Source organism: Notechis scutatus, chromosome 3 (assembly GCF_049901735.1).
Source record: "Notechis scutatus isolate UNSWTSFEM ecotype Mainland chromosome 3, rNotScu1.2, whole genome shotgun sequence".
NCBI lineage: Eukaryota > Metazoa > Chordata > Lepidosauria > Squamata > Elapidae > Notechis > Notechis scutatus.
In genome coordinates, this window is record NC_142011.1 from 120819976 (window position 1) to 120834382 (window position 14407).

Here is a 14407-nt window from a genome sequence, read left to right on the forward strand (position 1 = left end):
GTTAAAAAAAGAAAAAACAATATATCCTCATGCAAGAACTTTTCTGCTTCCGATTACCCCCATGCTTACAAGTTGCAAAGGAAACACGGAAGCAGGGAAGCGGCTGCCCAGCTCCAGAGCTCCACACCATTTTTTTTCCAGAGGGGAATCTGACTCGAGTATAAGCCGAGGGGGTTTTTTTCAGCACAAAAAATGGGCTGAAAAACTCGGCTTATACTCGAGTATATACGGTAATTCTTTTTTTTATTTTAGATGTTTTGGATGGATGAGTGTTAGATGCTTCAAGTACATTCAAAAGCAGAGATTGCGTAACGCACTATAACTCACTGAAATATTTATTAAGACAAAAAACATAATACTTTTTTCATATGCAGGTAGAAGGAACTGTTCTCTCCCTATATCCAAATTTGGACATTAGTTTTATGATGCTTTGGCAGTTAGGATTAGCAACACTTGGCATAAAAACTATGCAACTAGGAAAGACCCAAACCATATTTATTTGGAAAAAAATGTTTATATTTTTATATATAAGTGAAAATAAGTGAAACTTCATTGAACAGTGCAAGTCTCTCTCTTTCCAATTTTTATATACAGATAATAACATTCCCAAACTGGAACAACGTGAAATGTGAAACACATTATTTGAATATAACATATATATATATAAATTCTCATAGAGAAGTCATCTCAATCTTCTATATATAATGTGGATGTTAAATATTACAGGAAACACATTATGCCTCCTTTAAATAATTAAAAGCAGGAGGGCTACTGCTAGTATTTTTTTTAAAGTCATGATTTAGTCTAGATTTAAGAAATTTACAGTAGAAACAAATCTATTTTAATGCAATTAGTTGACATCACTTCCCATGGCACAAATATCTCTCTTTTGTCCCAGTGTCATTTTCTAATAAGAAAATTTTGAAAAACTGGGGATTAACAGAATCCGTTTAAAGAAAGAAGTGATATGAAGGTGCACACTATTAGGAACAGCCTTTAAAAAAAAACAAAAAAAAAACACATATTCAATTCTCTGAAGTTAGCATTCTTACACATAATCAATGAACAAATAGACAAACCCAGTTTACCTAAAAAAAATTTCAACTAATTTCCAATAAGGGTAATATGGAGAGCATTTGCCCATATAAAAGCCTATGACTCCCAATTTGGAAGACCATATCTAAAAGAACATTATTTCCATAAATGATTTTTCTGATTTATAGAGTGCTAGTACACAAGACATTGCTGTTTCTCTCCTGCAGTAGTATCTAAGGACATACTCATCTGCAACACAATCTATTTCAGGTTACATTGGCTAAGATACTATGAATACACCACCTATGCAAGAATTCATACTTTCTGCTGTCCCTCAAAATCTCTTTTGCTTTGAAGAAACTACTTTCAGAGGAGCTACCTCCATTTTCTACTGGAAATCTTACGCTAATGAACAATCTTCTCGTTCTTCTGTGCATGTTAGTAGACTACTGACTTCACTTATGCCCTTTAGAACAGCAGAGGGAAGGCTGATAGAGTTTACTGCTTTCCATGCATGGATGGCCTCCAGGATTTTTGATGGATTGCTAGGTCCCAAATCAAAGAGTGCATATGCGGCTGCTAACTGGACACCCCAGGCCACATCTGGAAAAGATGGAAATATAGCAATCAATAGTATCCTCGACCAAAGGATAAATCACTGTGGCAACATGCAAGTATTAAAATAATATTGGTTCTGCTACCAGGACTTCAAAGTAGGACTATCCTATGACTTGTGGGACATTCAAGCCCGAGGTGGATTCAGGGTAACCTTTTACTCATTCACTGTAGAATGGACATCTTGTAACTTGTAAGATCTTCAAGTCCAACTTCTCTTCCGAGAGCTGGGTCTCTAATATGCATGCTGGGAATTTAGTGTGTTGGAAAGAATAGGGAATTGCACCTTGTTCCAAAAACAGAACTTTGTACACTTTGTGGATATTTCCATAGCATGGGGGTGTTAACCCTAAAGCTGACCTGACCAAAGCCATCTTAGAAGCTTCAGTGTTGCCACACTAGAGCTGAAGGATAGGGAGGGGAGGGGATTATAGATAGCTGGGATTTTGTAGCCAAAACAAAATACTTTTTCTTGGGAATCAAGGACATTGTCATGCCTGGTCAGAGGAAGGTGGAGTTATGTCACCAGGGAAACAGACAGCGCCGTGATTGGACCATTGTTTTGAGAAAGTGACAAACTTTTACTTTTAATTAGGTGAAAATTGTGGGAACCTTCAGAGTCGGTTTTCATCAGATCAGTGCCAATATGATATATCCAATAAAGCTGTTCTTTGAGAACCTACCTGCCTTGGAGTTTTGCTTTCTATGGGTCTATTACTTGGAACCCTGATAGTGGGTGTATACACACATACACACAAACATGCAAAATACCTTGTGCGAAATGAAATCTGGTATGGAATCTATGAAACACTACTGAACAGGAAATAAATAGATATAAGCCACCTGCTACCCTTGCTGCTTGCATCGGAGGGTAGATGAGACTCTAGCCCCAAAGCAGGCTATGTGATTCTTGTATAGTCCTACTGTTATATCCCAATCCAAATCATTTTCCAATTCTCCTTACTTAAAGGAAAAATCACTTACCGGGATGGCTGACAGACAATTCATTTTTGCTAACTACCATACAATATGTAGGATTATTACCTTTTTCCTTTGCGTGCTGTAGAAAGACTCCAATAACAGAACTGATATTTTCCACAGCAGGAAAAAATCCTTCTCTCAGACCTATTTGTCCTAGATGACCTACAAAGTGTCAAAAGAAAGAAGTAACTGAGATTTATTTTTCAATTATCTCTTCAACCTGCCTCATAGTTGTACTGCTGCAGGTTGCAGTTGGGGGCTCATATAACTGAATGGTACCACATAGTAGCATAGATGAGATGCTGAACTGGTACTGTTAAAAAAAAGTCCCATTTCCAAGTTTTTTTTTCCTCGATAGTTTACCACTCATAAAGTGTTGATGTGGCCGCGAGTCTATCAAGGAAAATTGGAGGGAAACAGGGATGCTAGTTTAAGAGTGTGCCAGTTATGCAGTATAACACAAAAGACCCGTTGGGGGCCTATTTCTTCCTTCATTTCTTTTCCTCTCATGACTGACCTGCTTTGCCTTCCTCCTTGGATGTTTTCCTGAGCACATACTTCCTTTTTGGTGCCATGAAAGTCAGAGACAAGAAAGGAAAGAGACAAAAAAAAAAAAAAAAAAAGGGAATTGGCAGAAAGGAGTTCTGAAAATGAGGGGCTTTTTGCACTTAGTTTGCCTTTTAAAAAGTGGAACTTTTCTTGGGAAGAAATGGAACTTGTATCATGTATCAAATCTGAGGACGAATGCTGAGTTCACTCATCTTGGATATCCCTCAGTTCAATGAGAAAAACTTCTACCATCTTTGCAGTATGTGGGGAATGGAAGTGTCAGACTATAAATATACTTGTTGGGTGTGACATGGAGCAATAAGGTGGAGAATGGTGTGACTAAAAAAAAAGGGACAAACTTTAATATATTCCCTCTTTGAAATCTAAGGACCGTTCTGTCATTATTAAAGATCGGAAAAAAAGACTATTAACTCTACTCCTTAATACTAAGAAATTGTATTTAAGGGTATAGAAATCAGCATCACCGGCAGCTGATTACAATATTTCATCAGTTCGCCTAAGGAGGTGTTAAATAAAAGAGGAAGGTGTCCAAAAGCCTGATATCTGCATCTGAAAACCTCACATGCTCACCAATCAGTCTCAGCACAGTGGCAATGATTATATTAGAAGAGGAGGAAGTGCTTCCACTGCCAGACCTGTTCTTTATCCAATTATCCATGATTGGCCACAGCTCTTTGCTACGAAAGAAAACGGAGAATTATATGCACATTCTTGTTCAAAGCTAACACAGCCTGCCAAATTCTTCTGAGGGACAAAAAGCTTTTTTTGCTTGAGATAATTTCAACTAAAACTAGGATGGAACAATAAGGCTTCCCCACCTCACTTGGTCCTCACTGCCATTAGGCATCTATTCTCTCCCGTTACAGAGCCAAGACGTTAGAAAACCTCTCTATTCCATTCCTTCCCTTAACATGCAATCAGTTACATTGGCTGATGTTCACAATCAAGGGAAGATTCTTCCAAAGCCTTCGTACATCTTGACATCAGTAAAAAGGCTGGCATCTATAACTAGCTGCTTGGCTGCCACAGATAGAAAGATGGCCATGGAGATAAGTGGACAGGGAATTCTGGGAGCTGAAGTCCACACATTTTAAAGTTGCTAGGTTTGAAAACACTGCTCTAGGGTGGTAACTGTATATAGAAATATGAAATTAAACATGGTACCTTATGATATTATCATGGGTCCAGCACCACTTTTGATATGAGCATAAGAGATCAATAGCAAACACATATTGCCATGTATTCTCTTTCAGGTCTTCTCCATATTTTTCACTCAGCTGAAATTCCATTTGTGGACACAACTGTATCGCCCAAAGTAGACTGGAGATCATCATGCTAATATCTCCTGGGGCACTCTAAGGGAAAAGAAGACAATAAAAACATGACTTTAGCTTAAATTAAATTTCTATGACAGAAAAATATATGGGAGTACTTTTGGGGAATTCTGATTTCAGGAGATAAAAAAAAATGCTTCTGTTTCCTTTGGAAAATATATAAAAATCTCCCAACAAACGAGAACAAAAAAAATGGTAAAAAAAAAGTAAATTAAGTACTATAGAGATATAACTACTTTGGCAAAGATCAAATCTGCATTTCTAACTTAGGGGGATAAGTCCATTCATGTTACTTTTTAGAAACCAGCATTTGAGCAACAGACCACCAAAGAAGTATGCAACATTGTCCTTTGTACTTTAAAAGATAAATCAAATGTAGTTCTGATCTTACATAATCACTAAGAAATCAAGTCTGGAGCCTGTCCTTTCATTGCACACAAAGAAAACATCAAATATTTGTACCTCTTCCCAATTGAGATAGGTTTTCAGGCATTTCAACACATCTCCTTTTGCGCGCTGTCTAGCTACTAACTGGATTGCTTTGTTGATCACACTTTCAGAGGAGAACACTTCACTCCATATGTTTGCAATAAACAATATCAACTGGTCAGACCGTGGGAAATCTGGAAGGGAGAAAGAAAAATTAAAGCAAAAAGGGGAAAAATGACTTTCCAATTGAACAGGTGTGAATCTCTTAATACCACGATACTGCGAGTTCTAGACCTCTCAGGCATAAAAGCTACCTCACAGGGTTGTTGCTGTGAAGAAAAAAACGAGGTGAAGAAGGACTAGGTACATTTGCCATCTTGGATTACATATAAAAGGCAGGATAAAAATATTTAATAGTATAATGATGATACAAATGATGGGGTAGTGCATCATCGCCCTCAAAGAGAAATGGTTCTGCTCACATTGTTGGCAGCCAGCCATCCCTACCTTCAATGATAATATAAAACTGAGGGGTTTAAAAGAAAACCGAGTGATTTGTAGCTGTTAGTGCAATTTGTAGCTGTTAGATCCCTTTAAAGCACTCCAGATCAAGCTGCCAATTTTTTTGACAATCTTATTTTAATAAAATAAGGGATAAAATGAGTTAAGCTCTGCAATGATTGAAATCTTCTTCCCTATGATCATAAAGCATTTTAATAAAGGCTAAAATTCCAGCTCCATCCTTTGTAGTCACCAGCAGCTATCCCTAATGGCTGTCAAAGCCTGAACATTAAAAAAAAAAAAAAAAACCTCACCAAGGGGTGCTCACCCAGATTTAAAAAATTGAAATAAATAAGAACAGGAGCCTCAGTTTGGACCTCTGAATGGCCTCAAGATTCGCTTCCATAACAGAAGAAAGGTAAGAAAGCAGAAGAAAAGTAGGAAATTAATCCAACAGAACAGAATAGAATAACAGAGTTGGAAGGGACCTTGGAGATCTTCTAGTCCAAACCCTGCTTAGGCAGGAAACCTTACACCACTTCAGACAAATAGTTATCCAATCTCTTCTTAAAAACTTCCAGTGTTGGAGCATTTACAACTTCTGGAGCAAAGGTGGTATTCAGCAGGTTCTGACCAGTTCTGGAGAAACAGTAGTGGAAATTTTGAGTAGTTTGGAGAACCGGCAAATACCACCACTGACTGGAGATTTTACAGTATCCTTCCCCTGCCGCGCCCTCCAAGCCACGCCCACAAAACCAGTAGTAAAAATGTTTGAAACCCACCACTGTTCTGGAGGCAATTTGTTCCACTAATTAATTGTTCTGTCAGGAAATTTCTCCTTAGTTCTAGGTTGCTTCTTTCCTTGATTAGTTTCCACCTATTGCTTCTTGTCCTGCTTTCAGGAGCTTTGAAGGATAGCTTGACTCCCTCTTCTTTGTGGCAGCCCCTGAGATATTGGAGCAATGCTATCATGTCACCCCTAGTCCTTCTATTCATCAAACTGGACATACCCAGTTTCAGCAACCATTCTTCATATGTTTTAGCCTCCAGTGCCCTAATCAACTTTGTTGCTCTTCTCTGCACTCTTTCTCAACATCTTTTTTACACCATGGCAACCAAAACTGGATGCAGTATTCCAAGTGTGGCCTTATAAAGTAGCATTAACATTTCACGTGATCTTGATTCTATAGTTTGCAATTAAAGCAGGATCAGAGATTGTTTCTGCCTAAAAAATACAGTTCAGGGTTGAGAATGTTTTAAATGAATGCCAGTCAAATGTTCTGAAGCAGTAAACTGGATATTTGTGAGGGATAAAGTTAGCGTATTTTTCATAGGAGTTTTTTAGTCCTCTCTAACAGCAATCGTTATCTAATTGGTTATGCTTCTGGACCTTCTAGATACATGGTAGTTTATAGCAACATATAAACTGCAAGTCATACTATACCTTCCTTAAGTAGAGCGTAGCAGAAAAGACGTGCTTTTTCTAAGTCCCCAAGCTGATGGCATATTCCAACATAGACCCTGCAGAGGGACTGAATATAATTGTGGCTCAAGGACATCTTCTGCTTTTTCAGTTTATTTAGAATAGTCTGTAAAGCTGGCTCAGCCAAGGACTATAAATGCAAAACAATATTTGCTTTTGAGTTTGTTTCAAACAGTGTCAATATAATGAGAAAGCAAATGAACAGATACAACAATCATCTTCAGAATTAGCAATTCATCAATATAAGAACAAGGAAGAATAGCCTCAATGCTGAGAAAAGATACAGCTGCTATGAAGAGTTCTTGACAGATGCTACATAAATGTCCCTCTGTGTTCCATAGCATATTTTCCCCTTTGAATCCAAAGGACTGCACTGTCCTTTTGTATCTCTCACTAACTAGAGTACAGGAGAATCTATTACTTGGACTTTTCTCCTGCCTTTTTACTTAGATAAGCAGAATTCGCTAGCCCTCTTCTTTTGCTTCTATCAACTACAGTATCATTATTTTCAAATTGGTGCTTCTTTTCTCATGGCACTAAAGTGAATTTTTTTTTGACAAGGTTCAAAGTTATATTCTATATATTGCTGGAGGCAGCTTTAAAACCATCCATTTAAAAGACATCATCCATGAAAGTCAGGTGGCACTGAATTCATAAAATATCTGACACTGTACTGTAATTTTCATTATAATTCTTGAGAACTGCATCCTTTTCTTGAGTCAGTTTTAGGTCATCAGTTTTAGGTTATCATTCCTTTCAGGAATTGGTTAATAACTCTTTGAAAACAGCTACTTTAAAAACTCAGTTATCACATTGATAGTACCATTGTAAAACATTTTTGTATGGTTGATTGACTAAGATATGTTATTTATACAGGGAAGTCTGATAGGCTGAGTTAGATAGCAATTCAACACAAGTTGGTTCCTATCAAGTCAACTGGTGTCCTAGTTCTACTGACAAATTGTGCCACTGTTTGACCCTTTAAAACCCTTACCTGCAGCCCTCAGAAACTATGGCAAACAACTGAGAAAAGGTGCCGTGATTTCCCAAAGGAAAAGAAAAAATAATCTGAGCAAACCTTAATTCAAACTCAAGCTCAATTCATCTAAGAATACCCCAAGCCCTCAAAACGATTCCCCTGAAATCTGGCCATGCCTACCTAGTGACTATTATTGTATCATCTCCTATTCTCATTATGCTCTTTAGCTTCTAATTCTTGTTTTTATATCAAATCTTTGATTATAAAAAATAAGCCCTTTCTGGATGATTTGATTTAAATCTTAAGCAATTTGTGCTGGACACGAGTGGGATATATGAATAATGAACAGAAAAAGAGAGATGGTTCTGGGGAAGGCCACATCCTTGTACTATTGTATAAACATTATATGGAAAAGATTGATTGATTGATATTTCACACTTCTTAACTAGCCATCTTCATCAGAGATAGGCTCTGGATGGTTCATTTCCAAATATTTTCAGTTAGAAGTTATTTCTGCTTGGCGGATTGAAAAGTCACTGCTTTTCAGAAAAGACCAAGCTAGATTACAGTTCTGAGGAAACTTCTTAGATGAGAAGCGAAATGTCTTCAAGGAAAAACAAAGTCCAGTTGTCTCTTGGAAAAAAGCACCTTTGGGATTCTCTAGACTAGAAAACCTTTCACATATGCCTAATCACACAACTATAGTCCTGCCACCTAAATATGGAATTCATGCAAAATACATTCTAAAGATCTATATACCAGCAATAATTAAAAGTTAAACTAAACAAATTAAGATCTTTAAAATAGTAACCCACACCAAGGTTCTTGACCTTTAGATTACCCAGTAGGTCTCAAACAATAGGACAGGCCAACCTTTGATATGTGTGATATAGCCAAAAGGAAGACAAATATTTAAAAGAGGGATAGGGATTTTTAAGCAATTCACTGAAACAATACTTATCTTTAGACAATTAGAAATCAATGATATATCATCAAAAGAGCTCTTAAATGCTTCTTTTAGCATGACTAAGGCTCTAAGTATTATACCAGAAAGTTATAAAGCTGACCTTCTTTTCAACAGTAAGTTCATAAACAACTTCTTTCTCTTCATCTCTCATTATTGGAACCTTTGATGTATTACCAACAAGAACACGGCTACGAATAACAGGCAACAGGTCAAAACAAGCTTCCGAAATTTTTTCCAATGCTACAGTCACAGCCGACATATCAGGATCCTCTGTTTTCTCCATTTCCAAAAGTGATTCTGTATTACGGTCATCTGTTGACTTAGTAGCATTCCCATTGTCCCGAGGGTCACTATCAGGAATGCACTGTAGGCCACCATCAGAGCACTCTTCTGAGCAGGGATTCAGTGTTGATGATCTGCTGCTCTCTAAACATGGTCTTTTCACACTCTTTGGCATAGTCACAGATGGCAACTTCCTTTTCCCAGCCTCATTCACATTGGAGAGCGGCTTCTCTGGATCAGATTTAAATCTGATCCTTGTTTTCACAAAAGCAGTTGATGGGGATGCAATTGCTTTAAAGCCACTGATTGGATGGCTACCCTTCCCATCTACAGAAGATGATCTATTAAATTGAATATTACCTTTCAGGATATTGAGTGTTCTTGCCCGAGCAGATAATTCTGGATACATACTGTCCAAAATTTTCACTGAGTTTTCCTGAGGCACAGATGGAACAGAATTACTAGATGTAGATGAAGGCAGTCTACCTGGAACAGGAAGAGCATGTTTAGGAGTGCTGGAACAAAACTGAAGAGGGGACGATAAATTTCTCTGACCTAATGATATTTCGGAAGGTGATAAAGTGGAAGAAGATGATGATGATGATGAAGACTTGTGTTTTGGGATTTTTGACAATGTTGATGTTAGAGGAGGAACTGGGGTTTTATGTAAAGGAGAAATCAATTCATCAAGTGGAGATGGTAAAGAAGATTGGCTTGAAATTGATGCTACAGGGGAACTGCGCTGAACAATTCTTGGAGGGGTAGCTAGCAAAGGTGGAAGCAATGGAGGTAATGGTGGACCCATCTCTTGCATAATTTTTGTCAAAGTTTTTGGATAATACATAGTTTGTGTAGAAGTATCTACATTGGCTAGAATGGTTTCAGCTGGTAGGACAGGCTGGTTTTTCTTTTTTCTCTTACAGATAGATATGGTCTGGAGATGGGTATCATCACTATCATTAATCTCTTCCCGTGCTTTAATCATGACAAGGTCTGAAGAGTTGAATGTTTGTTCTGCTCTATTCTTTGCAGAAGGAACCGGTGGTTCCAATTCTTCTGATAGCACTTTTTGTAGTTTATTATTAGAATTGGAAGACTCAGAAGTAGGTGATATGGAGGATGTCCTGTTGGTCTTAGATGCAATGCTTTCTTTATCATTATTTATATTATGACTCTTGTTATGGGATATATCACTACCATCATCATCATTGAGACAAGTCATGATGTAACTTTGGTCTGTATCTGAGCTGGATTCTGAAGTGGAAACGCTCCTTTTTAGTTCCATGTTGGGTTTTTTTACAAGTAAGTTAGAGTGGACTTTCCTATCAACAGGGGATTTTGTATGCAGTACAGCTGTATCATCATTAACATCTGGCTCATTCATAGGGGACTTTCTAGAGATAGTTTTCTTGTTAGATAAATCCTGACTTGGCAATAAAGCAATTATTGAAACATTTTCTTCTGTTTGCTTTTCTTCTAACTTTTCTATTGTTGGGGAGGCTTCTATTTTTAAGGTTGTATTCCCACTAGTGCAGGGCCATACTGCTGCATATGAATGTTCCCATGTCTTTTCAATCATTTCATTTACAGAGGAGTCAGTAACTTCAGCTTTTTTATCTTTTGAGCATTTCTCTATTGTGACCACAGGGAACATCTCATGTCTGGCACCATCTGAAGAAGTCATACTGGGTGGAAGACTAGTGTCACTGTTTTTGATTGAACAAGTTGTATCTCTGGACACTGCACAACCTAGGTGTGTTTTTGTGCAATTCACCTTTCTTAATGGATAAAATTCTTCTTCTGATGAATCTGAGACAGAAGACTTCCCCACTGAAACAGAATTTTCTATCATACTTACTTCATCTATTCCTTTAGACCTTATTTCACTACCCGATACAGTATCTGTGTCCTTAGCTGTTTTTTCGTTGATATTTTTTACAGTATCATCTCTCGACCGCATGCCTGAATCCTTAGCCCTGGGAATAACAAGTTCCCCGTGATTCAACAGCAATTTGTTTTCTGTAGAAGTATCTGCGCTGTTAATATTGTTTGGACAATATCCATCAGAAGACAGCATTTCAGAGTTGTCTTTACTGAAACTTTTAAGAGTAACTGATGCCTGGGGCTTGTTGAAAGTGCCATCATTTTTATCTTGTTCAAAATCCATTTTATCTTTTTTATTACTAGGATTGTGGTAATCTCTCGGATTCAAAATCTTATCTCCCTCTGATTCAATAGGTTTTGACTTTTTATTCTTCCAATTTTCCTCAGAATTATGTTGATCAATGTGATCAGCATTTTCCTTATCAGGGGAGGGAAAATCAACATCCATAGATTCTATTTTTGCCTCAGAATCACTTGTCATAACAACAGACAAGGCTGATTCAATTTCTTCATTTTTTCTCTGTGATATATTTTGCATTGGTTGAACTGTATCATTGCTCATGTTCTGTGCTGAAGCTACTTCATTTGATACAGAATAATCATAATTCAGCCCCTTTTCTTCCATGGCATACTTTTTTGTATCAGGTAGTTCATTTATGACCATTGAGCTATTTTTTTCAATTTGTAAATGTCCATGCATCAAACCAGGTGAGTCTTTTTCACTTAATCCTGCTTTAAGAGATTGTATAGTTTCCACTTCAGTGAGTTTTCTTGATTCACAATTTATCTTCATAAGCCTTTTTCTTAGTGGATTTAAGTCTTCCATGTGACTATTTAAACTAATCCCAATTCTTTCTACTTTGCACATGTTTTTGGGTGTAATGTTTGCATTTTCAACTTGTCCCACTTGAGAAGCATTTTCAGTGACATGGTGTAATTTAAGGGATACTTGACTTATTTCAGTAAGTCCCTCAGATTTCAACAAAGAGTCTTTAGCAGTAGATGTTTGGGTTGGTAACTTGTTGGTACTACTTTTGCAAGTTAATTCCTCTTGTGTTGATTTAATATACATTTTTTCATCAAGTAACCGTTCTAACTGTAGGTGTTCTTCCTTTGGTGTATCTTCTAACTTTGTCCCTTCACTAGCTCCATCACACACATTTTTCCTCGACCTATCATTCATGGCCTCAATTATTTCGCCGCTATGATAAGATTGCTTCAAACCCTCAGTTAATGTTACAATATCAGCTTGCTTCTTTCCATTTACCTCACTTCCATTTTGTTGGTTGCATATCTTCACTACAGAATGAGGTTTGTTAGATGCATCCAAAGAATTAATATTCTTTTCGATAAATTCTGTACATGTTATGCTGGCACCCGGTTGCTCAACTCTTTCACTAAGATTTGTTTCAGGGAGGAATTCACAATTACTGATATTCTTTTCCCCCTCTATTAATGGGTCATTATTTCTTTGAGCTGCTGCATATTGTCCTTTTACTGCTATATGTTCAATGTGCTTTTCACAAAGTAGGCTTGCTTTTTCTGAGTAAGATTCTGTCTGGTGGTCCTCAAAAACGTTTTCCCTCACTCTTCCTTCTTTATAATTAGAAGGATCCTTCACATTTTTACAAATCACTGGTATGTTTTCAGCAGTTAAAATAGGTTCTTTGGTTTGCTGTTCTTCACTGCCTTTGGGTCCTTGACCCCAACCATCTTCTTTTGTTTCAATTAACCTCTTCTTTTCCTCCTTTTCAATGAAATCATTAGTCTCTTCCAATACATGTCCAATGAAGATTCGACTTTTTGTTTCTGTTTTGCTAATCATTTTTTCACAGAGTTTCTCTGTACTGGGAGATACTGTTTCAGGGGCTGTGTGTATTTGTTCAAAGTCAGAATCTTCTTTCAGGTGTTTTTCTACCATCTTTGTAGTATTGTTCTCATGAAGGTATTCTGATGCTCTGAGCATAGAATCAGATGACAACATCAATTTTTCGTTTTCTAATTTTTTGGATCTTTCATGTGATTCCTGTAGATGAGTCTTTACACTGCTGTGTTTTAAAACTTGTGAGCAAAATTCTGTCAAATGCAAAGTTTTAGATGCTGGTTTGTCCTCATCATATTCTTCTATAATATTTTCAAGTGTTTGCGCATTCTGCTCCATTTCATCATCACTGGAGTCTGTGATATCTCCAAATAAACTGTCCTTAAAAGAGAAAAATGTAAATATTAATATACTAATAAATAATGTATATAGTTGTTACAAAAACTAGCCTGAAAAATATATTGCTTAAATATCAGAAAGTCTTAGAAGTATTCTGGGCTGGAACAGGCTTATTTCACCTGGAATATTGTTTCCAAAATAGTTTAAATAATTTCTGATGAACAACATTTTATTTTGGAAAATACGATCTGCCTCCAGAATAACAATCTGGAACAATTTCAGCAGAGTCTATAGAGAAAAGGAACATTCTGGAGTTCTCTGGAACAAACTGGTCACATGTCAACAAATTTTGTTCGGATAGTTGCAAATGCTATAACTGAAATATGTTTTGTTCCACATGCATTAATTCTGTTGTATCAATTTCATCACCATCTCTACAGAAAAAAAGTATCTATTCAAATTCTGAAATTCTTAACTTTGAAAGAGTATTTTCCCCAAGAAAGAAGTTCATTCTTGAAACTCACAAAGCTTCTTTACCAGAAATAACTGCTGGTTATGCTGCTCATCACAGACATCAATGTTTTTTTCATGTTACTTTTAGCCAACAATTACTTCTAGCCAGAACAGTCTTGACATAATTTCTGAAGTTAAATAAATAAAATATTTAATTTTAATCTCCTTTTGGAACTTACCGGAGTAGTAACAGGTGAAAACTGTATGGGTGACAGTAGAGGAGGAAGAGGCCTAATCCATTTCAAAACATCTCGTAGACTTTCATCAAATTCTTCCTGCTCATTGTTGAGAAGATCCATGTTATTTGTTGCTAAATCTGCCTCAGTAAAACCATCTTGACATCTGTCTTCATCAGAAACACCACCATTGTTTGTTTTAGTGGTCTCCATAAATTTGTTTTCTATCAGGTGACTATTTCCAGCAATTTTTTTGTCCACCCGTATCTTCAGTGATGTTGGAGAAGTTCTCATTGTAGTGGGCTCTGATGAAAAAATAGAAATCCATGCTCTTTCAGATTTCTTCACTTTTTTAGGATTTTGCCCTCTTTCTATAAGACCAAAAAAATAAATAAAAAATCTGTGATGTATTTTATTTCCATTCCATTACTTCCATTCCTGGAAGTTTATGATAGCAAAAATATACTTTTCAAAATTTGTGCCAGTTGATAAGACGT

The 14407-nt window shown here is 36.8% G+C and overlaps 1 protein-coding gene across 1 annotated transcript in view; it reads right to left on the reverse strand.

The window, feature by feature from the left end:
• Positions 1 to 494: 494 nt before the first annotated feature.
• ICE1 (interactor of little elongation complex ELL subunit 1) overlaps positions 495 to 14407 on the reverse strand; it is a 35293-nt gene continuing 21380 nt past the window's right edge. Inside the window, exons 13-20 of the mRNA XM_087961115.1 lie at positions 13914 to 14281; positions 8995 to 13263; positions 6910 to 7078; positions 4998 to 5158; positions 4366 to 4556; positions 3772 to 3878; positions 2695 to 2793; positions 495 to 1638 (exon numbers count right to left, since the gene is read on the reverse strand). Of these exons, the coding sequence (XP_087817241.1) occupies positions 1436 to 1638; positions 2695 to 2793; positions 3772 to 3878; positions 4366 to 4556; positions 4998 to 5158; positions 6910 to 7078; positions 8995 to 13263; positions 13914 to 14281 (5567 nt within the window). The 3' untranslated portion in view covers positions 495 to 1435. The remainder of the gene's footprint in view (positions 1639 to 2694; positions 2794 to 3771; positions 3879 to 4365; positions 4557 to 4997; positions 5159 to 6909; positions 7079 to 8994; positions 13264 to 13913; positions 14282 to 14407) is intronic.